This window comes from Cricetulus griseus, chromosome 7 (assembly GCF_003668045.3).
Source record: "Cricetulus griseus strain 17A/GY chromosome 7, alternate assembly CriGri-PICRH-1.0, whole genome shotgun sequence".
NCBI classification, from domain to species: Eukaryota; Metazoa; Chordata; class Mammalia; order Rodentia; family Cricetidae; genus Cricetulus; species Cricetulus griseus.
Window position 1 is genome coordinate 73,480,326 of NC_048600.1, and position 25,150 is coordinate 73,505,475.

Here is a 25,150-nt window from a genome sequence, read left to right on the forward strand (position 1 = left end):
CATGACTCATGTTGTTCTTTCCACACCATGCCTTGACCTGGAGAGTTCTGACTCAGAATCCATCCATGAATCCATCAACCCACCAAGCTCTACAGAGCTGTTTGCTAAAGCATCCTGAAGCATGGAAATGCTCTGTCAACACTGTCCAAAACAATCAGAGGCACATGCAGCTACCAAACACTTCATATAGAGCTATGGCAACTAAGAAAATCAATTTGTAATTCAATTAATTAATTGTTTGTAGAGCTAGGGAATCAAACTCAGGGCCTCGTGCATAGTAGGCAAGAGCTCTATGTCTAAGCTACTTCCTAGCCTGATATAATTCAATTTTAGTACAGCTAGTGTCTACTATACTGCACAGCACAAATGCAACAAGAAATATATCCAATGCGTCAAATGGAGGCATGAAAGAAAAAGCAACTATCTGGGGCTGGAGAGATGGCTCAGTGGTTAAAAGGACTGGCTACTCTTCCAAAGGATATGGTGGCTCACAACCATTTGTAATAGGATCTGATGGCCTCTTCTGGCATGCAGAGATACATGCAGAGCACTCACACATAAAATATAAATAAATATAAATTTAAAAAAAGAAAAAGCAACTATCAAAAAGAACAAACAGCAAACATAAGGCAAAACTAAATGAGTTAAACTGAGCCAGGTAAGCATTCAGACTAAAAGCAAATGGACCAAGTTAAAAGACATGATCAGCTTGAAAGAAACAAGAGGCACAGAACCCTGTAAAACATGAAAGAAAAGAGTCACAGAAAACAAAGAGTTGAAATGTACACATAATACACAGGATACTAACAGCAAACTGATGCTACCAGAGGCACTGTAGGACAGAGAGTCCATCCAACAGGAAGATTTTATCACTAAACATCTATGTACCAAATAATGCCGCTTCAAATTAATTGAGTAAAAAAAAAAACCTGACCAAACAAACAATCACAGTTGTAGACTTCAACAGTTACATTTCTTTCGATGGCTGATGGGACAAAATGACAAAAAAAAATTAACAAGAATTTGGAATTTTGAAGAGTATAATGGCAGCTCAGCCTGACTGAATTACCCAGCATCTGCTGAATGCACACTGCTTTCAACTGGGCGCAGCCAGGGAATGCAGCTAGTTGCAAAGACACTATGTCCAAATGACAAATACAAATCTGAAAATATTTGCAGATTAATGTACACTGAAGTATACACACCAAAAATGCAAAAGGGAAATAAGAAAACATTTAAAGGGGCTGGAGCAATGGCCCAGTGGCTAAGAGCACTTGCTACTCTTGCAGATGACCTGGGCTCCTTTCTCAGAACCCACATGGTGGTTTACAACCATCTGTAACTCCAATTCCAGGGGATTTAACACCTTCTTTTGACCTCAAGAGCACAAGGTAAGACACTACATATAAAAACAAATCTTAAAAAAAGAAGAAAACATTTAAAGTGATTAACAATGAGAACACAATACACATGAGAAGCAAACATGGTCCCATCTGAGAAAAGTGAGTTTCCAAGGTGTGTATGTGTATATTAGAAAGGTTTACAATTGGACAGTGGTAACACACACCTTTAATTCCAGCACTCATGAGGCAGAAGCAGACAGATCTCTGAGTTAGAAGCCAGCCTGATTTACTGAGTGAGTTACAGGACAGCCAGGGCTACAAAGTGAAGCATTGCCTTAAAAATAAACAAACAAACAAACACAAAAGGTCTAAAATTAGTTATCTAAGCTTCTATTTCAAATTGGTTTAAAATGAAGACTAAAATATATAGAAACAAAGTAGAAAAGCCCAAGTATAGAGATCAATTAAATTAGAATCAGGAAAAAAAAAGGGGGGGAGGGGGAACTGGTCTGGGGAGATGGCTCAGTGGGTAGAAGAACTTGCCACCAAGCCTGAAGATTTGAGTTTGAGCCTCCAAACCCACATGATTGGAGGAGAAAACTGACTCCACCTTTCCATGCAGATGCTATGGCACATATGTGCCTGTTCACACACAGAAGACAAACACAAATGAGTGGTCTTCGACTTTAATCCCAGCAGTCTGAAGGCAGAGGCAATTGAATCTCTGTGATTTAGAAGTCAGCCCGGCCTACAAAGTAAGTTCCAGGCTACTACCCAGTGCTACACAGTGAGAGCATGTCTTGAGAGAGATAGAGATAGAGATAGAGATAGAGATAGAGATAGAGAGAGAGAGAGAGAGAGAGAGAGACAGAGACAGACAGAGAGAGACAGAGAGAGAGAGAGACAGAGAGACAGGGAGGCAGAGAGAGAGAGGTCAGTTCCTTGATGAGACTTAAATACAAAATACAAATTACTAACAAGAAATGACCAAGGAAACTATAAATTTCTGACACAGGGCTGGAAATGGTTGAAAGTATTACAGACATTATTCTCAGTGCCAATAAGTCTAACAACTTACTTGAAATGTACAACGCTAGAGGGCCCAACCTTTGAAACCCAAGCAAGGAAAAAATATGAATAGCTTTAGAAACTAAATCTGTAATGATGACAGCAGAGAGAACACTGTGACCTGAGTGGCTTCAGTGGTGAATTCTGCCAAAGATAAAGATCAACAACTGTCTGTCCACAGCCCTGTTCAAAGAACAGTGTAAGGGCACCACTGCCCTCCATCTCATAGGCTGCCTGACTCACCGACCCCACTCAACCAGACACACAAATCCCAACACAGTAAAATGCCTTATAAAAATCAACAAGCACACCTGATGACATAGAAAATTACTAACCCATACGTAAGAGGTATTTATCCCAGGAAGATGAGGACAGCTTAACACCTAAAAATTAACCAGTGTCACTCATCTCACTGACAGTGAAACAGGAAAGCCGCACGTTCATCATAACAGCATTGAGCCTGAAGAATTCTATCTTGGGAAGAAAACTTTCTCAATCTGATAAAGGGTACTTACAAAAAAAAACTTTAACAACACGACTTTGTTTTTCTTTCAGAATTAAAATAAAAAGTAAGCAGATTCCTGAATGCTATGTACTTTACAGGCATTTCTCAAGGTCCTCATCCTGTTTCCTGGGAATCTGGAAGTGAAGTGTATTCCATGTGCTGATGAACCAACCCTCTGCTGGCCAGTAGCTCCTGGATATCACCCAGGTTGGGCTGGTCACTCAAAGACCCGGGCTGGATCAGAGGGTGGGGACCCTCAGCCTCATCTCAGCTCCCTGAGAAGGAAAAAGGGCTGAAGGTTGAGGGGGTCACTGATGGCCAGTGTATTGAAATGTCTATAAAACCCCTAGAAACTCGTTCAGAGCTTCCCAGGAGCTGAAGGTGTGGAGGATCCTAGGGGTGGTGCCCAGAGAGGACATGGAAGCTCCGCCCCTTCCATATACCTGACCTCTTAATGTCTTCATCTGTATCCTTGGTAATTCTCATGGTAAACCAATCAACACAAGTTCTATGAGCTGCTTGATCAGTATAACCCAAGGAAGGGTCGAGGGAGTCAATCTCCAGCTGGTTGTGGTGGTCCTCGCTCTGCCCTCCCTCTTTGAACCCTTCACAGTTAAGCTGCTGGCTACTATAGTCTCTGAAAGACGGAGTTCTGGGGGTTTCTTTTTACTCTTTACTACCACAATGGCTCTCTCAGTACAGGTCAGGGACCCAACACCAGGGCTCTGCTCACTCCTGAGTATGCCCACTCTGCTTGAGTATTACAGAACTGGAGGAATAACAAGGCGGGCTTGGGGACCTACAGAGTCAGGCAGGAGCTACAAACATGTACAATCCCCACTTCAGATTACCACAAAGGAAAACAGGCAGCACTTATCTTTTTGTGCCTTAGTTACTTAGCTGACTATCATTATCCCCAGGTTCATTTATATAGTTACAACTCTTCATGGCTAAATAACATTGCATTGCACAGATAAACCATATTTCCCTTATCTATGTATGTGTCAGGGACACTGACTGCTCTGACTAGATTATTTCCTGTTCAGAGCCCACTATGCTGACCACCATCACTGTGCACTTGTGACTGAGTATATTCATCACAGCTCTACACAGAAACAGCCCCTGTTGGGTCTTGCTATGCCCTATCTATGTTCTCATCCCCCCTCCTGGAATGGGAAGGCAAATAGCCTCATGTTCCTTCCTATTGCTATGCCTTCTGCCTGACAAGGGGATGTACTTTCTTAAGATGTCAGTCAAAATGCTCTCACAAACTGGGTTGTGGTGGCGCACACCTTTAATCCCAGCACTCGGGAGGCAGAGGCAGGTGGATCTCTGTGAGTTTGAGGCCAGCCTGGTCTACAGAGCAAGTTCCAAAACAGGCTCCAAAGCTACAGAGAAACTCTGTCTCAGGAAAAAAAAGAAAAAAGAAAAAGCTCTCACCAGTTGCTCCTAGTTAGGTGTTTGGTCACAATGACTAGAAAAGTTGCACTTCCTTACTGTTACACTCTTGTCTTTTCACCTTCCTCCCGCTGGGTCTCCTACCTCTTCCAGATAGTTCAACTACACTTTCCTGCTCCCCATCTGTCTTCTGCATATGAGGGAACATGCAGCATATTTCTTTCTGAATCTGCTATTTAGCACAGCATACCAATCTCCAGTCCCTCCATCTCTCTGCAAATGACACAATTTCATCCTTCTTTTATTTTTTAAAGATTTGTTTGTTTGTTTTCAAGATTTATTTACTTATATAGTGTTGAGCCTGCAGGCAGAAGAGGACACCAGATTGAATTACAGATGGTTGTGAGCCACCATGTGGTTGGTTGTGACTTCTGGAAGAGCAGCCACTGCTCTTAACTGCTGAGCCATCTCTCCAGCCCAATTTCATCCTTCTTTATCAATGAGTAATGTTCTACCGTGTGTGTGTGTGTGTGTGTGTGTGTGTGTGTGTGTGTGTGTGTGTGTGTGCGCGCGCTCTCGTGCCTGCCTGTGTGTGTGTGTACAAGTGTGTGTGTCACATTTTTTTTGTCCATCTGTTGATAGACAGATAGCCATATCAAATTGTGAGCATCACTACTCTTGCACATTAGATCATTATTAAGTAAAATGCTCCTCAACACAGCACTAAGACACCTAAAATATCTGATAACCAAAGTGGCTGCTAGTGACTGACATGGCATCGAGCAGTGCAGACAGACCAGACAATGGGCTGATCCATATCCTAGGAGGCTTGGGCAATCATGTCTGAGCTCTCACCAGGCTACTAAGAGTGGCACTTATATTATAGGTTACCAAAGAGTTCCATTTTCCTACCTAATATTTTCAGAGGGACTCTGGGATAACCCAAACAAGAAAGCAGAACTTTAGATAACAGGGCTATAATTGCAAAAACCAGAAAGAGTACATTTCCAAGCTAATTTTTGAAAAATAAGCACAGGGGCTGGAGAGATGACTCAGCAGTTAAGAATACTAATTGCTCTTCCAGAGGACCAGGGCTCAATTCCCAGCACCCACATGGCAGCTTACAATTGTCTGTAACTTCAAGATCCGACACCTTCACACAGACATGCATGCAGGCAAAACACCAATGCACATAAAATAAGAATAAATAAATTATAAAAAAAAGAAAAAGAAGCACAGAATTTTAAAACAAGTTTGAATTTGGTATGTTGAAAAGAGCATGCTCAAAGATGGGCCTTAGGAAGAACGGCCAGGGAATGCTGTTTAAGGACTACAAGCTGAATGCCACTTGCTTAAGAACAGGGAAAGACAGCCAGAAGATTGTGGAAACTTCTCCGTACACCAGTGGCAGGAAAGGCTGGAAATCCAGGTGTAGTAACAAAGGCAGTGCCAGCATCATCTAAAGGCAGGGGTGGAATGGGGTGAGTGACAGAGAATGCTGGCTTGGAGGAAGACACGGTGACCCTACATACAACGTGGGCACTTAAGAGGAGTCAGAATGGAGAGAAGAGAGCTGGATCCTCCATGCCAAGGAAAGCAAGGCCTACAGGGCTCACACTGCAGGAGGGAGGCAGGGACCCATGATGGAATTTTATTGACAATCCAGTCCTGGAAGCCCCCTTACACAGGGACCCTGGAACAAATGCTTCTGATTAAAGACAGAAAATAAAGAAATCCAGACAAAGAGAAAACTAGAAGAGACAGGTCAATATAAAACAAACAAACAAACAAAAACAAACAAACAAAGGCAGCTGGGCAGTGGTAGTACATGTCTTTAATCTTAGCACTTGGGAGGCAGAGGCAGGTGAATGTCTGCAGGTTTGAGGCCAGCCTGGTCTACAGAAGAGTTCCAGGACAGTCAGGGCTACATAGAGAAACCCTGACTTGAAAAACCAAAGAAAACAAAATAAAGGCAACTGAAATGCTAAGATAAAACAGACAGGAAGCAGTATTGGAGTATTAGTCAAACAACATGTGCAGAACAAAACTAATTCTTAGAAATTAAAACCTAATGGGAATAAAAGAAAAACTCAAGAAATATAAACCAGAATGAAAACAAAAAGACAGAGCAAAATAAAGAGAAAACACAAGACAGCCAATAAAGTACAACAAAAAAATCAGGAGCTCCAAATGGGCCATATTTTTTAAAGTGATGTGAAAAATCTGCCAAGGAAATAATATAAACAAACAAACAAAAAGCCCATTATGAAGGACAAACTCAGTGAGGGCATTTCGAAGTACATACAAACCAACAACAACAACAAAAACTATTTGTCCACATCAAAGCTGATCTCTACCAGGAGACAGATCTCACTCATGACCTGAGAATTGCGGACATGACTGACCAGTACACAGGAATCACACATATTAACAGAACAAGACCCCATCTTGTGTAGTCCATCACAACATGGCCACTCGCCTCCCTACTCTCTGTGGACCAACAGGATCCAGGTGGTGACAGGCAGCAGCTCTCTGGGCTGTGTCCTATACAGTCCACACAGTAGGTGCACAGCCTTTTCTCTGGGTGCTGGAAATGTCCTAACCATGAGCTTGCTGAGAAGACACTCTGCCTTCTCAGGAGAAGCAGAACAGACCCTGGGGTTTGCCCACCTGTCAGCCACATCTAGATCTGACTCCATCTTCTCCAGGCCCCTCATAACGCTGTCTAGCTGCTCTCCCTGGTGATGAAGGACCTTTGATGTGTCTTCCATTCGTCTCTGGGAACTAGCCATCAGTCCCACCAGCTCCTGCCCCCTGGTCATGGGGGAGGTTGTGCTGGCAGCAGTGCCTGGCTGGGACAGTAGCAGCTCCCTCCAGAAGTGCTCGATGATGTTGAAGACCACATTGCGACTGGGCCGCAGTGAGCTGAACCAGTGCTTGGCCTGGCCCTTCTCCAGGACTGTGATGGCACTGAAGATAAAGAGAGAAGACTCTTTCCTGATCTCAGTGATGCTGGAGAGAGGCAGGCCCACAAGGACCTCTTCAGTTCTGTCTGCACTGAACTTCAGTGAATGAGGTGTCAAGGTCAGTTTCCCAGGAACCCATTGCTTCTCAAGGTTCAGGTAGTAGGAACAAGGCCAGGAGTGGACATGCACATCACTGCTCATCTGTCCCTAGGTAGCTGGACTACACGGACGCTGTAGTATCTGTCTCTGAGGGAAAAGAAACAATTAGTGGGCGGGTGAGGCTGAAATACATCACTTTCCTTTAGATTACAGATAGTAGATGAGCCAGGAGAGAAGGGACAGCCTCGAGGGAGCTCTGGGCCTCTGCCCAGAAAGTAGGGGTAGAGAGGGCTAAGACCAGAACCAAGAACTGGGCTTGTCCCACCACTCCCTACATGAGACCCTCCACTCCTGTGCCTACTGGGCAAGCCATGAGGAGAGCAAGCACTACAGACAAGGCCCCAGACCCTTCCCATGCATATGACCTTGTGGCTTCGATGTCCTTATCACTGTGTATCTGTACAAGGTCCTACTAAGGGTCCTCTTTCATCTTTGTGTATGTATCCAACTGCTTTCAGAAAAGTCCTATAGATACATGTCCCCCTCCTGGACAGCCATCTCAGAGTTACCTAGAGAGCCACATGTACATGGATGCATTTATATATACATAGTGTTGTGTGGCCATAAGCAGTGACGTGTGCCAGTTTCATTTTCTCCTACCCTCCCCACCCCCACCCCTGTGCCCCAGTAATGAGGATCACACCCAGGTGCACCTAGGACAGTGGTCTACTGATGAGCCAGCCTTTATTTGTTTTTGTTTTTTTAAGTACAGTCTCCACATGTAGCTCAGACAAACTTTGAAGCTATGTAGCTCAGGGTGGCTTCAAGTTCCCTGTGCCCTACTTAGCCAGTACTAGAAGTACTTGCATGTGCCATCACACCTGGTACTGCTTAGAATTTCATATTTGTAATTATATTCATCAAAGCAGTCCTAAGTCATGGATGACAGATTTGAACTAACCCTTAGAGCATATGTTGCCCAATCCTCTTTGTATAGATACCAAATACTAGTCAAGAAAGGAGTTTCCACACTGCAGTCTGTGGTACTGACTGGGTAAGCAGAGCTTTCCCATTTCTCCCTGCCTGTGTTTCTCTGGGTCTGTGTCTCTGACTGTTTATCTCTCTGTCTCTCTGGGCCTCTCAAATAGTCTTCTTATGATATGACTTTATTTCTTAGTAAATATCTTAGCATGATCCCTCAAATACTGAACCCAGCTGCAGGCTACATGGACACTGCTACCAGTCACCAGGTCTGTCAGTCCCTGTTATGCAAATGCCAGCATGGGCAGTAAGCACACAAGAGGGAGCACTGACAAGGTCCCTAGCTCCTGTGATGTGGAGTCAATGGGAATTTCATTCATTCTCACTGAGCCACTCTCTGAACAGCCAACCTTGGAGGTGGGAGGAGACCCACAGAAGCAGAAATCTGTGTCAACAAGAGGCTCCTGAAAAGACTGCAGTCCTGTGATGGGATTCCCCCAAGGGTGAGGTCTCCCTGTATAGTCTGGGCTGGGCTGCTACTTTGCCTTCACAAGTTTCACATAGTGTCAGGTGGAAGTCTAAAGGTGTGAGGGCATCGATGGTGAAGGAGTTTGTAGACTAAGGAAACAGCAGTGGGTCCAGGAAACCTAAGAAGCTCTGGCCTGCCAATCACCTCTGCTCCTGCTGAACATGGCCACCAGCTCCCCTGATTAGAAAACCTGTGTCTATACAAACCACCAGGTCAAGAACTAAGGTGACAGCTAAATCCCTCAGGATGTCTACAGCAGAAGGCAGGAGGCAGAGGTGAATCTACCAGAGTGGCAGAGGAAGACTGCACCTGAGGAAAGTTGCTGAGATACTAAAAGAGTCAAGGAAATGATGAGAACGGTACACAGCAGAACAGGAAAGAGTTCAGGAACAGGTCATACTGCAGTCTACTCCAGCCCCTTCTCTGGGGGATCTGGGAAATACCAGGGACAGCAGCAGACCTGCAGACCTAACTGTAGGATTCTATACAGCACTCAAGGGCTTCAGATAAAGTATAGAGCTCACAGAGACTGCTCTGCTCCAACAAATGACCTCCTATTGACCCTCCCCAACCCTCAGAATACAAGCTGATACAAAAGCCATTGCTAGCCATTCTGTTTTAGAGGCCAGTAGCAACCAACAGAAGCACTGAGCTTGTGTGTGTCTCCCAGGGCAGAGTACAGACTTCTTGGTATCCTGTAGCTCCAACACCACAACCCTGGCCTTACCTGCATTCACCTGATAGGAATTAGAAGCCTCCCCCATATATTACATCTTCTCCATCACAGCTACTGGTACCAAAAGTGCTATCATTACCTGTGCTTGTACCCTGAAGCCTGGAAAGGATTCCATTTAGGGCCCACCATGCTAGAAATGTGGTTACTAGTGTCACAGGTCATCATCCTTGTTGCCCAGTGGGACCTGCGGAAGATCCCATCAATATCATAAGCTCCAAGACCATACCTACCAGTGCCACAACCTTGCCATCACCTACATTTGCCCCACAGGACCTAGTGACAGCACTCTCCACATTCTGTAACATCAGAATTTCAACTGCCACCATCATAAGCCCCAGAACCACAGGCACTCAAGTCTGCAGGGCTTAAGGAAACACGCATTTGGAATCCCACGTCCACTGTGCATGTGCACGTACCGTAAACCTCTGACCCACTGCTGTAGACTAGACTATGAAGGACTACATACACTGACAATAGTTAAAGAAACTACACAGGCCACACTTCCATCTCCACCTATAAGCAAAGCTCAAACACTGGCACCCTAAATCCTATCTAAATAAAAGTCGTTTTCCTATGAAAGCTACTCCACAAAACTGGAAAAGGCAACTATTATACAGATGTGAAGACAATAATGAAGAAATTTTTAAAATTGAGGACACATAACACCTCTCAAGGACACAGCAATTCTCTGGAAATAGAGCTCAATTCCAAGGAAATCCACAGGTTGACTGAAAAGATAATTGAAAATAAAATCCTAAGGAAAATCACTGGAATGCAATGAAATAAAGACAGACAGCAAAATGAGGAAGTTCATTGTATAAATAAGAAATGTGACAAAGTACTAGAATGCATATATATATATATATATATATATAAAATCAACAAATATGAAATAAAATAGATAGCTTCCATAATAGACTAGGATAAGCAGAATTTCTGAACTGAACACAAATCTTTTGAAATAACCCTTCAGATAATTTTTTTAAAAATTGTGCGGCATTTGTGGTGCATGCCTTTAATGCCAGCACTCCGGAGGCAGAGGCAGGCGGATCTCTGTGAGTTCAAGGCCAGCCTGGGATCTGATACCCTCATCGAACCTCCACAGAAACACATAGTGCACAAGTGCACATACTAGACAAAGGTAAAACACTCATACACATAAAATAAAATAAATCTTAAAAGAAATGGAGAGTAATTGAGGAAGACACCCAAAGTCAGCCCTTTACTATCTCTTTCTTCTCTAATACACACAGAGAGAGAGGGACAGAGAGACTGAGACAGACAAAAGAGAGAATGAACTAAAAATAATTATAAAATAGAAAAAAAAAGAACAAAGAAACCTTTGAGACAATATGGGAAACCATTAAGGAAACAAACAGTTATACTATGGGAATTCCAGAGAAAGGGAAAAGGCACTTAAAATGGATTTACTAAAGTAACAGCTAAAAACTGAAGATTTCTGTCTTAGTCATTATCTGATTGCTATGAAGACACAACATGACCAAGGCAACTCTTATAAAAGAAAGCATCTAATTGGGGGCTGGCTTATAGTTTGTGATGTTTAGTCCATTATCACGGTGGGGAGTATGGCAGCATGTATAATAGCACTGGAGAAGCAACTGAGAGCTTTATTTTACATCCTGATCCACAGACAGTGGACAGAGAAATTGGGCCTGGTACAGGCTTTTGAAACCAGTGACACTCTTCCTCCAACAAGGCCTTATCTCCTAATCTTGCTAATCTTTCAACAGTTCCACTCCCTGGTGACCACATTCAATGTGAGCCATTCTCATTCAAGCCACCACAACTTCCTTGCCTTTCTACGGTGCTAAGGAATGAACACAGGATTTTGTTCATATTGGGCAAATAATCTGCCACTGAGTTACATTCCCTGAAGCCTTCAATGAGATGTGGACACCCAGATCCAAGAAACAAAAATAATCAAAAAAAAAAAAAAAAAAAAAAAAAAAGAGGGAGAAAGAGAGAGAGAGAGAGCTTCAGCAGGTACACACCTTTATTCCCAGCACTCAGGAGGCAGAGGCAGGCAGATCTCTGGTCTACAGATCCAGTTCCAGGACAGGTTTCAAAGCCACAGAGACCCTGTCTTGAAAAACAAAATAACCAAAAAGAGCTTCTCCAAGGAATACTAAAGTCAAAATGTCAAAAGTGCAAGATGAAGACAGAATTCTCAACTGTCCTACAGAAACGGACAATAAACTCTTTCCCAGATAAGTAGAAACAGAAAGAACTCGTCACCACCAACCCACCCTGTTAGAAATGCACCAGGGGAACAGGATGGGTACAGTGTGCATTGGGAGGCTAAGGATGAAAGACTATGAATTGGAGGTCAATTTGGGCTACATACATAGTAAGACCCTTCCTCAGCAAATAAAACAAAACAAAACAGGGCAGGGGCCGGTTGGAAAGATGGCTCAGCAAAGGGCTAGAGAAATGACTCAGCAGTTAAAAGCACTTGCTGTTCTTGCAGAGAACCTGGGTTCTGTTTCCAGCATCCACATAGTAGCTCACAATCAACCATAGTTCTAGTCAGGGTACGTGATATTCTCTTCTGACCTCTACAGGCACCAGGCAAGCATGTAGTGCACAGTAGTGCACAGATACACATGCAAGGGAAATGCTCAGACATATAAAATAAAATAAATATATCTAAAAAAATAAAATTACTTAAAAACGTCAATAGTCTCAATTCTCCAGTCAAAAGACAGACTACTTACATGAATTAAACAAAATCCAGCCTCACCCTCCCTGGGGAGCAGAAAGGGGATGGGATAGGGAGTCGGTGGGGGGCACAGGAGGGGGGGGAGGGAGAGGGCACTGGGACTGAGATGTAAAACAAGATTGCTTCTAATTTTAATTAAAAAGAAAAAAGAAACAAAATACATCCTTCTGTTGTCTTAAGAAACCCATCTTAGCTTTAAAGATTGGCAACACGTTAAAGTGAAAATATGGAAAAAATTATTCCAAGTAAATAGGCTCAGGAAACAAGTAGACATTACTGATATCTGATGAACTAGACTTCATACTAAAACTAATCAGAAGAGTCAAAGAAGGCTACTTCATTCTGATCAGGGCATCAATTAATCAAGAAAATATTACAGTACTAATCTATTCACTAAACTCTTGACACATTCAATTTCAAAAAAAAAAAAAACTGCAAATGGAATTAAAGACACAGATTAACACAAACCAAATAATAGTAGGTGACTTCAACACCTTACGTTCTCCAATAAATAAGTCCTCTAGACAAAAAACTAAGAGAACCCTCAGATTTAATGACATCTCATATCAAATAATCCTAACAGATATTTATAGAACATTTTACCCAAGCACCAGAGCATAGCCATTCAACTCAACAGCACATGGAAGCTTCCGTATGATCACATGCTGGAGTGAAAAACAAACTATCACAAATACCAAAAATTGAAATAATTCCATAGTGCTATCCAACCATTATGCAATAAAACTTAAAATCAACAGCAAACAAAACTCTAATGTGTATAAACTCACGGAGATTAAAGAACTCACTACTGAATGAGTCAAAGAAGAAAGCAATAAAAAAAAAGTATTCTTGAAACTAAATGAAAATAAAAACCCAAGACAACAAAACCTCTGGGACACAGTAAAGGCAGTCCTAAGCAGGAAGTTTATAGCCCTAAGTGCCTACATTAAAGAATAGGAAAGAGGGCTGGAGAGATGGCTCAGCGGTTAAGAGCACTGACTGTTCTTCCAGAGGTCCCGAGTTCAATTCCCAGCAACCACATGGTGGCTAACAACCACCTTGAATGAGATCTGGTGCCTCCTGCTGGCATGCAGCCAGAAGACTGTATACATAATAAATAATTAAATTGATTTAAAAAAGTTGTCCACTCATAACACAAATATAATAAAAGATTTGCAGTGTTACTGAAAAAAAAAAGAATCAGAAAGAGCACAAATAAATAGAGTAATGATGCAACTGTGGCCTCTGTGGATTCTCATGGCACATGAACATACATGCAGGCAAAATACCCACATACATAAAATAAATTAAAAAAAAAAAACACCTAAAATAAGAATTTGGAAAAACAAGAACAAACCAAATCCAAACCCAGGAGATGGCAAGAAATAATAAAAATCAAAGCAAAAATAAATGAAATAGAAACAAAGAAGACAATACAAAGAATCAATGAATCTAATAAGAGCTGGTCCTTTAAGAAGATAAATAAGTCAGGTGGTGATATCGATCTCTGTGAGTTCCAGGACAGCCTCCAAAGCTACACAGAGAAATCCTGTCTCGGAGTGGGGGTGGGGAAGTTAAGATTTGACAGACCCTTGCAAAAGAAAGAAAAAGATGACCCAAATTAACAAAAACAGAAATGAAAAGGAAAACATTACAACAGACAACAAAGAAATTAAAAATATTAAGGAAATTTTAAAAGCTTATACTTCAATAAGTTGGAAAATCAAAAGTAAATTAATGGATTTTTTGAGTCAATCAAACTACCAAAGTTTAGCCAGAAGAAACCAACAACCTAAAATGGGCCCATAACAAAGGAAGAGACTGAGCCAGTAATTAAAAGACTTCTGCGTAAAAAAAATCCCAGGTCCAGACTGACTCAGAATTCTACCAGACCTTCAAGAAGAACTACAACTGAAAGACCCCCGGAGGCTTAGGCCCCCAGGATCTCGGCCCAGGACCAAGGTGACCCCAATCACCAAGCAAAGGCGAAAGCTTGATGCAAACACCATGAGGCTTTATTGCAGTTGTTTAACGCGCTAACCCCATGATAGTTCGGGCCTTTCATCCATCCTCCATGGCGGATGGCTAGGGAAAGACACAGGAATAGATATCTTATAGGGCAGCATAAGGGGAGTGTCTAGGGGTATGCACAGGCTCAGGATTGGTGTGCTTCCAGGCTTGGAGGACTTGCCCTGTGTTGATTGGCCAACTGGTTGTTATGGCCCATAGGCCCTCCCAGGGCGGTTGCTAGGCTCTGTGCGACATTGTTGTGCACTTGTCCTTGTCCGTAAAGCACACCCAGAGCTGTAAAGCATAGCACCACCAGCTAACTTCTGATTGGTTCCTTGTCACGAGGCAGGCATCTGACCTCCTAGTGATCAAGGCAAGGTCAGGCAAGCACGTGTTAGGCTGTTATGGCTGCCGAAATCGGAAGCTGGTCCCTTCACAACCAATATTTCTTTTTTTCTTTTCCAACCCTTTTACTTATGCTTATTTGTATGAGTGTTTCCCTTGCATGGATGTCTGTACAGAGGATTTTGTCTCTCTCTCTCTCTCTCTCTCTCTCTCTCTCTCTCTCTCTCTCTCTCTCTCTCTCTCTCTCTGTGTGTGTGTGTGTGTGTGTGTGTGTGTGTGTGTGTGTGTATTTGGAGACAGGGTTTCTCTGTAACTTTGAAGCCTGTCTTAGAAATTGCTCTGTAGACCAGGGTGGTCTCAAATTCACAGAGATCTACCTGCCTCTGCCCTGCCTTCCCCCTAGTGCTGGGATTAAAGGCGTGTGCCACCACCACCTGGCTAGGATTTTGCTTTCTGGGCAGAAAAAAAAATTAACAAATCTTTAGCTAGACTAACCAAGTAAAAAGAAGACCCAAAAAAACAAAACCAGAGATGAAGTGGGGCATGGTGGTACAAACCCCAGAACTCAGGAGGCAGAGGCAGACAGGTCTCTGAGTTCAAGCCCTGTCTGGTCTATAGAAAGAGGTCAGGACACCCAGACTACACAGAGAAACCCTGTCTGGAAAGACCAAAGCAGGAGGGAAAGGAAAGAAAACAAACTACCATGACTGGCTAGAGAGATGGCTCAGGGTTGAGAGCACTTGAAGAGCAGGCTGGCTGCCAGCACTCACACTGGGTGGTCCATAGCCACCTGTAACTCCAGCTCCCGGGAATCCGATGCCCTCTTCTGGACTCTGTGGTCACTGATCCCATATGGCATACACACAGACATACACATAAATAAATCTGTTCTTTAAAAAAAGAGACTACAACAAAAAATTGCAGGATTAACAAACTGGGAAATCTAAAAGAAATGCACAAATTTTTAGACATATTCAATCTACCTAGACTGAATTAAAAAGAAACAGAAAATCTAAACATGCCAGTAATAAGAAATAAAATGGAAACCGTAGTTAAGTCTCCCATAAACATAGTAAGCTCCAGGCCAGCCAAGGTTACATAGTGAGAACCTGTCAAAAAAAAAAAAAAAAAAAAAAAAAAAAAAGAGCATGATGACTTTTCTGGCTGAATTCTACAAAGCATTTAGAGAATAAATAATCTAATTCCAAAAAATTTAAGAAAACATTGCTAAAGTCTCTTTTATGAGGTCAAGGACTATCAAAATCATACAAAGATACACAACAAAAGAAACCTGAACACCTATACCCTAATGAACAGGGACATAAAAACTCCAAAAATAAAAACCATAGTGAAAACCAGTCTGGTGCAGAGAGGCACATACCTGCAATCCCAGGATTTGAGAAGTTGAGGCAGGATGGTTATGAGCCTGGTATATATAGAGAGAACTTGTCTCAAACAGTAACAAAAAATAAAACACACAGGAAAAATAATTTTTATTTTTTAAAAAAGTATGCAAAGCCAATACATGCATGAAAAAAAATGTCCAACATCTTTTGCTACCAAGAAAATGAAAATCAAGCTGAGTGTGGTAGCAAGCACACCTATAATCCAAGCATTTAGGAGATGGCAACCCAAGGATCCTAAGTTCAAGGTCATCCTCAGCTACCTGGTTTGAGGTCTTCCTAGGCCACATGAATTGCTGTCTAAACAATGAGCAGAGGTGGGATGGGGGAGGAGAGGAAGAGAGGGCAGGAGAGAGAAGATGAGATGTAAATCAAAGTACATTAAGAATTATCTCATGCCGGGCGTTAGTGGTGGCACACGCCTTTAATCACAGCACTAGGGGGAAGGCAGGGCAGAGGCAGGCGGATCTCTGTGAGTTCGAGGCCAGCCTGGTCTCCAGAGGGAGTGCCAGGATAGGCTCCAAAGCTACACAGAGAAACCCTGTCTCGAAAAACCAAAAAAGACTTATCTCATCCCAGTCAAAATGACTGTCATCAAGAAAAAAAGTACATTATATGAATATATGAAAACATAGCCATGAAGTTCAATATTTTACACAATGTATACAATTTGGTGGTGGTGGTGTTGTTTTGAGATAGGGCTTCCCTGTGTAGCCCTGGATGTCCTGAAACCTGCTCTGTAGATCAGACTGGCCTTGAACCCACAGAGATTCGCTTGCCTCTGCCTCCCAAGTGGTGGGATTAAAGGCGTGTACCACCACTGCCTGGCAACAATGCATACAAATTTTAAAAAGATTAATATCCCTCAGGGCTACAGAGATGGCTCTGTGGTTAAAAGCTCTCTTGCTGCTCTTCCAGAGGCCCTGGGTTTGATTCCCAGTACACACTACACTTGGCAGATCACAAGGCTGTAACTCCAGTCCCAGAGGATACAACACTCTCTTCTGGTCTTCTTAGGCACTATATGCACATGGTGCATATACACACATGCAGGAAAACATTAATACACATAAACCAAGTCAATTCTTAAATAGATTAATATCCAAAATATAAAATGATCTTAAAAACAGCAAAATTGCAATTAACCAGGGTGAAAATATGAATGATTTTTTTTTTCTGAGACAGGGTTTCTCTGTAGTGTTGGAGCCTGTCCTGAAACTCGCTCTGTAGACCAGGCTGGCCTTGAACTCACAGAGATCCACCGGCCTCTGCCTCCTTAGTGTTGGGATTAAAGGCATGTGCCACCACCACCTGGCCTGAATGAATATTTTTCACAAATTATACAAATGACCAAGTATGTGAAAACTTGCCCACTGATTGTATCACTCCAGTAAGAATGGCTATTATCAGATGGTGGTGGCATACACCTTTAATCCCAGCACTCAGGTGGCAGAGGTAGTCGGATCTCTGTGAGTTCAAAGCCAACCTGATCTACAGAGCAAGTTCCAGGACAGCCAGAGCTACACACACACACACACACACCACACACACACACACACACACACACACACACACAGAGAGAGAGAGAGAGAGAGAGAGAGAGAGAGAGAGAGAGAGAGACTATCTTGAAAAACAAAACAAACAAAAGAATAAAGAAGTTCTAGAAACATCCTTCAAAAGTAGAAGACCTCCTTCAGGAGAAGAGCACTTGCCTCACATGTGTGAGGCCTTAGGTTCAACCCCTAGTGTCTGTGTTGGAGGGCTAAGGATGATAAGTGCTGGTGGCATGGCAATAGAGAAATGGTAACTCTTACACACTGCTGTTGGGAATGCTAGTTAGTACAGTCATTCTGGAGAACAGTACAACTCAAAATAGTACTACTATATAGGCCAGCTATTCCATTAGTGGGTACTGTAAACCAATTTCACTAGAACAGAATTCCATTAAAAGGGAAGACTATTTTATATAAAGCAAGCAAATGGGACAGCAGCCTGAGGAAAATGTAAAAGCACACCACTACAAAGGGCAGTGAGTTACATCAGGGCAGTTCCTGCCCAGAGTTCCCTCTGTAAGCCACTAATGTAAATGAGGTCTATAAGTGTCCTTAGTTTGACTGGTAGTTGAATGAGAGATGCAACCACACCTGGTTATATTTGAATGCACACATATCACGGCATGAATGTATAGGTCAGAGGACAACTTAAAGACATCAGTTCTCTCCTTCCACCGTGATTCCTGGGGAATCAATTCAGGTCATTAGACTTAGCACTAAGCGGGTTTCTCTGCTGAGCCATCTCATTGGCCCATTTTTGCTTACGTTTCTTAGTAGAACTGGCTGAGCTGCTAACATAAAGAGGAAAGTGGTAACAATGGCAAAGGCAGCAATAGTAGGAAGGTAACTAAGGAGTTCCAGAGATTGACTGTGGTGGTAACAATGACAGACTGTAGGCAGCCTAAGACACTGAGTCTTCAGGCTTTAATCACTGGAAGAGGTGAGGGAGCTGCCAAGCCTTAACAGCCGGGAATTCCAAATGCCTCTTAAGGCCCAAGCAAGGGATCCAACACTCTATGCCTTTAGAACTATAGTACAAACTGATATTGGAACATAGCATCCCAATACCTGAGGCTGATCCAAGACCTGTACCACAAGCAGCAGCAGCCACAAATTACAATAGCTACCAAGTACAGGGCCCATTGGTATAGCTCAGAGAAACAAACTGTCAACTTGAGTGTGTAAAGCCAAAAGTTTGGCTTCTAACAGGGAAATAGGTACCTATTCCCAGAGCTTGGAATTATAAGCCCTTGGCTGTGCCCTGTAGACCTTGGGCACTTTTCAAAGGCCCAGGACTGCCAACACTAAGACTTCTCCTTACCTAGTCACAATTCTGGATAAAGCAGAAGGACTCCATGTAGCTTGACAAGGACACAGTATGACACATATGGTTTGCTTGGCTGAAAGCTCTTGGAGGACAATAGATTGTGTTCTATTCAAAGTTATGGCTAAGCAACTTCCATGAGATGGGTGTTCATTTTTGGTTTTTGTTCAGCTGGGACACAGTGGGCATGGTGGAGGGCCATCTTGCTTGGGAGTCCTACTGATGGCAGCTTTCACCAAACACCAAAAAAACCTGCTACCTGGCCTTGGCTTTTAGTATCTGCTTAGAGCTACCCTCAGACAACATATGTGCACAGAAACAAGCAGACATAACAGGGAAGAGGGGCAGAGGGAGAAAGGACACTTATTCGTGTCACCTTTAATATACACAAAATGGAAGTACCAGGTAAAAACAAAATGTGGATTTGACTTCTCTAATAACCAGGCTCAAGTTCTTCACAAACATATCCTAGACTTTTTCTCCATGACAGCCAAAAGAGGAGACCCAAACTTCCCAGTGTGTGTCTAAGACTCTCACAAGTCACTCCCACACACCAGAAATCACAGCTCCACTAGCTCCAAGACCTGAAGCTAGGACATTCCTGGAATAAAGCTGCCAAACTAGCTATGAGGATTTTGTCATCATCACAAATTACAGAAAAGAAGATATGTAAAAGTCATCTTTTTAGAAAAGGATTTCAGAGATAACTCCAAGTTGCAGAGGACCACCAGGTCGTATGTGGAACCTGACAGGCCTCCTAACAACCTGTCCTTGGCCAGGCCAAGGGGAACTACCACATTAAAAACAAACAAAACACCTCAAACTCTTACATCAGGAAAGCTCCAGGAGAAACAGCCAGGAAGTTTACAGCCTGATGTCACTGGAAAAGTGGGGGAGATTTTCTCAGCTGCAGGAGACGCTTCATTCTGATTGAAGGCTGCTCTGTCTTTCTGAGGGAGGGGCTCAGCAGGCAAGTCTGCATTATGAGGTCCTCCCTAGCACACCAGGGCCACACTAATGGCAGTGTCTTCCACTTGGATAAGCCACACTGAGTGGTAGGCAACAGGTCCCTGAACTAGGAAGCCCATGCCTGAACCTTCCACCATAATGCCTGGGGATACAGGGTGCAAGTGCTGGTTCTTTCATGCCTCAATAGACTTGCCTGTACTCCAGTAAGACTAGTGGTTACAGGCTAGAGCACCTCCACGCCATGCATGTGCCTCTGAACCCTTGAAAGTCATTGATGGGGCTGGAGCAATGGTTCAGCTGTTTAACCACATTGGTTGTCCTTCCAGATAATCAAAGTTTGATTCTCAGCACCCACATAGTGGCTCAGAACTGTCTATGACTCTTGTCTTGGGAAATCTGATGCCATCTTCTGACCTCCAAGGGTACTGCACTGCATTCATGTGGTGTCCATACATGCAGGTAAAACACCCAGAACACAAAATAGCTCTTAAAAGTACTGGCATGCGCCAGGCGGTGGTGACGCACACCTTTAATCCCAGCACTCGGGAGGCAGAGGCAGGCGGATCTCTGTGTTCGAGACCAGCCTGGTCTATAAGAGCTAGTTCCAGGACAGCCTCCAAAGCCACAGAGAAACCCTGTCTCAAAAAAAAAACAAAACAAAACAAAAAAAAACAAAAACAACAACAAAAAAAAAGTACTGGCATGCACTTCTCAGAATTAGGGGGATCAATTCAGTCAAGTCATGGTTTCCAAGGCTAAGGTAAAGGCTAAAGGCAGCTTCTAAAGACAGCCATCTCGGTCTGGCTGGAAGGGGTTTCCCACTGCTTAGCTACAACCAGACCTGACCAAGAGAGAATGGCTTGTTCAATGCCTGGATCCATGTAAGGAAAAAACCTAAATCTAGTTTCTCCTACATTACTGTCACTTCCACAAGCACATATGTGTGTGGATGTCTCCTTATAGAGCACCCAGCAACTGGTTCTGAAGTGTCTACTAGCTGGCTGTCTCTAGCCCACTCCCACCACAACCTTATCTACTTGAAGACAGTCTGTTCCTAAAATGGCCTTCATTCAGATGCCAACCTCAATCCCAGGTTACCTCTGACCCACTGCCTATATGTAGGGGTTTACCTCTTCTCAGATTGGATTCACTTCTCCAACAACTGACAGAAATCAGAGAAACATTTATGTTTACTATCTGATTGTAAAGGGCATTAAAATAGATGCAGATGAAGAAACACACAGGGCCAGGTATAAAGACAGGGTAAGGCTTCCTTGCCCTCCCTGGAACTTCTGAGTATTCAGCTACTAGGAAGTTCACCTATGTGGCAGTCTACCCATGGAGGCTTTATGACATGGATGTGACTGGTGATCTGCTCAACCTTCAGACCCTCTTCTTTCTTTGGGGCCTGGGAATAAGACTTAAGTCTCCATCCTCTGATGCTGCCCTGGCCTTTCAAGGACCGTACCGCCCTGAAATTACCTAAAGGCTGCTGGCCAGCAGAAGGCAGGTCACTTCCCATAACTTCAGGAGTCATATTCCAGGAAACAGGACAACACACTGACACACTGCTAGACACCACAAAAAGTTTGTATCAGCAATCACCTGCTCCACAAGGCTGTTCCTACGCAGAGCATGAGTAGGCAGTGAAATTATCCACACATTCCCCAGAAAACCCCCAGGCCTAGCAGTGGGGAGGCAGAGGAAGCTCACTGTGGTCCCAGCTGCAGCTCCTCCAGCTCCACCACAGCTTTATGACTTGGGAAAAGTTACCTCACCTTCTGGGCCTCTGTCTACCCTCTGGTAAAATAAAAGACCTCAGGTCAATACCAGCTCTAGGTCGTTCTAAAATTACAAAGAGAAAAGCACAGAGAACCAAAAGTTGAAGAGAAGACAGCAAGCACTTGTCATTATGATGTTCCAGACAATAAGCATGAGAACTATACCCATGTTTGACAAATTTCAAAGGAGTAGCATGTGGCCACAACTTTTCCTACCACAGATTTCCAGGATGTCTTTTCGAGAAAGCCAAAATAAACACATATTAAGTGGAAGGAGAAAACTGTTCCCACCCATGCAGCAGAGGCTGCCCATGAGTGGTTAGACCCATGACCTTGCCTAGACTGACATATCTCCCCACAGAGTCCTCAAGAAGGAGCTCCTGCTCCCCTTGAAGCCAGATCTTTCACGGGGTCCTCCATCCAATCCCCTTCTCCTCAGCATCATTTATTTCACTCTTCTTTGCACGGGTATACAAACATGTTATGAGGACCATATAAGAAGTACTTTAGGCCTAGAAGCCATGAGTCTTAGTCATAGTCACTATCCACCACAGGTGACACAGCAACCAAGACATATGGCTATTGCAGTAAACTTCACCTACAAAATTCCAATAACTGGACATGGACTACAGGTTGTGGCCAATCCCATTTGTCAACACCAAAAGCACAGTGCTCACCTTAAATGGAATAACAGATATTTTCTTCTGGAGCCATTTTGAGTGACCAGCAACACAGATTTAGGTCACCACAAATTCCATGTTCCAAAGTGAAAGCAGTTTCATGAAGTTTTATACTTTTACAGAGCAAAGAAAGCCATAAATCAAGCAAATGTAAAACACATTGGTGGGTTCATCAGAGAAGAAGTCACAGCAAGATGGAGAAAACTTTTCTATAGGCCTCAGATGTTATCTGATGACATTCTTAGCTTTTTGATTGGTAGAAGCTAGTGGTTTGCTAAATTACTAGAAGCCAAAGATTTTTTTGTTTTTATTTCATTTTACATTCCAACTACAGTTCTCCCCTATCCCTCCTCCCACCCCCTCACCTCTTCCCACCCCCCTATGCCAAAGGTTTTTAATCTATTAGTCACAGGATATTACTGACACAGAGATGGGCAAGGAATGTCTGGCTATTCACACAGCTAAAGGGGGCCCAAGATACAGTAATTAGCTCCTGGCAACTTTCCAACCTCACCACATCACTGTAGTTTTAATCAGACACAACTTCTTTCCAGGAATTCTCCTTGACAACATCATCAGTTTACAAGTCTACTAAAAATATCCTAGGTAAGTCAGGCAGTGGTGGAATACACCTTTAGGGAGGCAGAGGCAGGCAGGTCTCTGAGTTCAAGGTCAGCCTGGTCTACAGAGTAAGTTCCAGGACAGACAGAACAACATAGAGAAACCCTGCCTTGAAAAACCAAAAACAACAGCAACAACAACAATTTCCAACTTATAACACATACTGCCCTCCTCCTTCCCTCAGATGCCATCATCCCCTCCAGTTACTGCCCCCAGTATGAGACATAAAGGTGTAAGAGTTCCATGACAAAGCTGACTTCACCCAACCACATCTATCAAGCCCATGAGCTCTCAAGGCTTCAACTCAGACTTCTGGTTGCCTGCTGGGCATCTTTATGTCACACCTAACAGGCATTTCCAAACAGCTCAGGCCCACAACCATATCCTTGTTTGGTCATCTGTTGGGTACCTCACACTGTACTAGGCCCTGGCTATGTGTTTCTTTTTTTAACAAAAGCTCTGTTGGAACCAAGAGTCTTTCTGGGCCCCTTTCTTCCTCATCCTCCTAAACACATAAACAAATCCTAAGGTAAAAGGCCTGCAAAAGTGAAGATATTTTAAAGAGGACAATTGTGTTTCTCAATCTATCAGAGTATTGAAACAATGGACCCCAAAGGGATGGGAATCTCCCCAGGAATCTCAACTGGGAGAAGGAAAAGACACTAGCCAGAGGTAACTTGCCTTCCAGAGAGTTCACCTAATCCTAACAACTTGTTAGACCACCTTACAGGAGACTGAAATCCAGACAAGGATGGGTTAATGGAGGGCAGGGACACACCTCTACTACTTTACATATGCAAATATTTGGCCTTCTATTTAGTCTCACTCCAGGACTTAGAGGTTCACTAGATCTCTCTGTCCCTCTTCCCAATGTGGCCACATTGAATAAATCTCCTTTTTCTGCTTTCCACTTTTAATCTGGCTCTACTCAGACCTGGCTTGGGGCACAGGTTGTGACCCCTATCTGGCAACACTGACAGCTCTCAACAGTGATACCCTCTCTAGTGCAGTGTCATCCTTTATTGGCACAGCCCCTCCAGGACCTTCTTACTTCATCCTGCCCCTTCAGCCTATTCGCCACCGATCAGTCAGGAAACAGAATTATAAAATGTCATGCTTCCACCAAAAAGTCTTGTGAATATAGGATCCCTTAGGGTAAAGCACTTGCTTAGCATATGGGAGGCCTGAGTTCTGGGACAGTAGTGGGAGAGCACTGCAAACAAATCACAGAAAACATACTTCCGAAGTCCACCTCTGACCAGCCCAATGGGGCTCTGAGCTTCATTCTACTGCCCCTTTCTTAGCGTCCCTGATTCTGAATTGCTCTTCCACTTTAAAGCTTCAGTTTACATGGCACCCTTAACCTTCCTAATGCCCACCACAACCACCGCACTCCCACACCATGGAGAGCTTTCCAAAGGTAACTGGCTCTGTGCATCACAGGTGACTTTCATAGAAATGAGTCTTGTGTGATCCATGGGCACCCAGGGCACCTCCAGAGAGGCTCTGTTCCTGAATTCTGTGTTGGTGTCTTCCTTTGTTAGCTTGTGATTTGCTTCCACCAGTACAGATAGAGTAGGAGCTCTGTGTGAACCCTGAATGTGAGAGGCACATTACCGTAGGAAGTCATGGCAGGCAACCCCTGGGTGTCAAGCTAATTCACATAAATGACGTTCTTGGGGAATAGGCCCACGTCACTTGAATGTGACTCCTAACACACTGGGATTGGCATAATGGGTCTCTTTCAGCATTTCCATCACACATGTGCCCTTGAGTAAAACTCAATAGCAAGTAAACAGCCTATTTTTAGTTAATTTCCAAAGTAACAGAACACGCAACATTCTGCACACCTTCCTCTGAGAGGGCTGAGAGGGAGAACAGTGGGGCAGTGTGTCCGAGCGGGGGCGGCAAGACTGGCTTTTTCCATTACCTGCCCTCCTGCTCTGCAGCAGACCCTCTTTCCACTCCCTCAGAAGTTCCCATCTCCACCCTGGGAGGCTCAGCCACGCTTCTGAGGATGTTTCAAACACCACAGCCTAGCTGCAGGGCGTGCTCTAGATATTCAGAGTGCAATGAGACCATCCACTGTTTCCACCTCA

At 43.6% G+C, this 25,150-nt stretch overlaps 1 protein-coding gene across 4 annotated transcripts in view; it reads right to left on the reverse strand.

The window, feature by feature from the left end:
- Snap47 (synaptosome associated protein 47) overlaps positions 1–25,150 on the reverse strand; it is a 49,559-nt gene that overhangs the window by 22,413 nt on the left and 1,996 nt on the right. For all 4 annotated transcript variants that reach the window (XM_027427340.1, XM_027427343.2, XM_027427341.2 and 1 more), the window contains exon 2: positions 6,985–7,526. In XM_027427340.1, coding sequence (XP_027283141.1) covers positions 6,985–7,481 — 497 coding nt within the window. In that variant the 5' untranslated portion in view covers positions 7,482–7,526. The remainder of the gene's footprint in view (positions 1–6,984; positions 7,527–25,150) is intronic.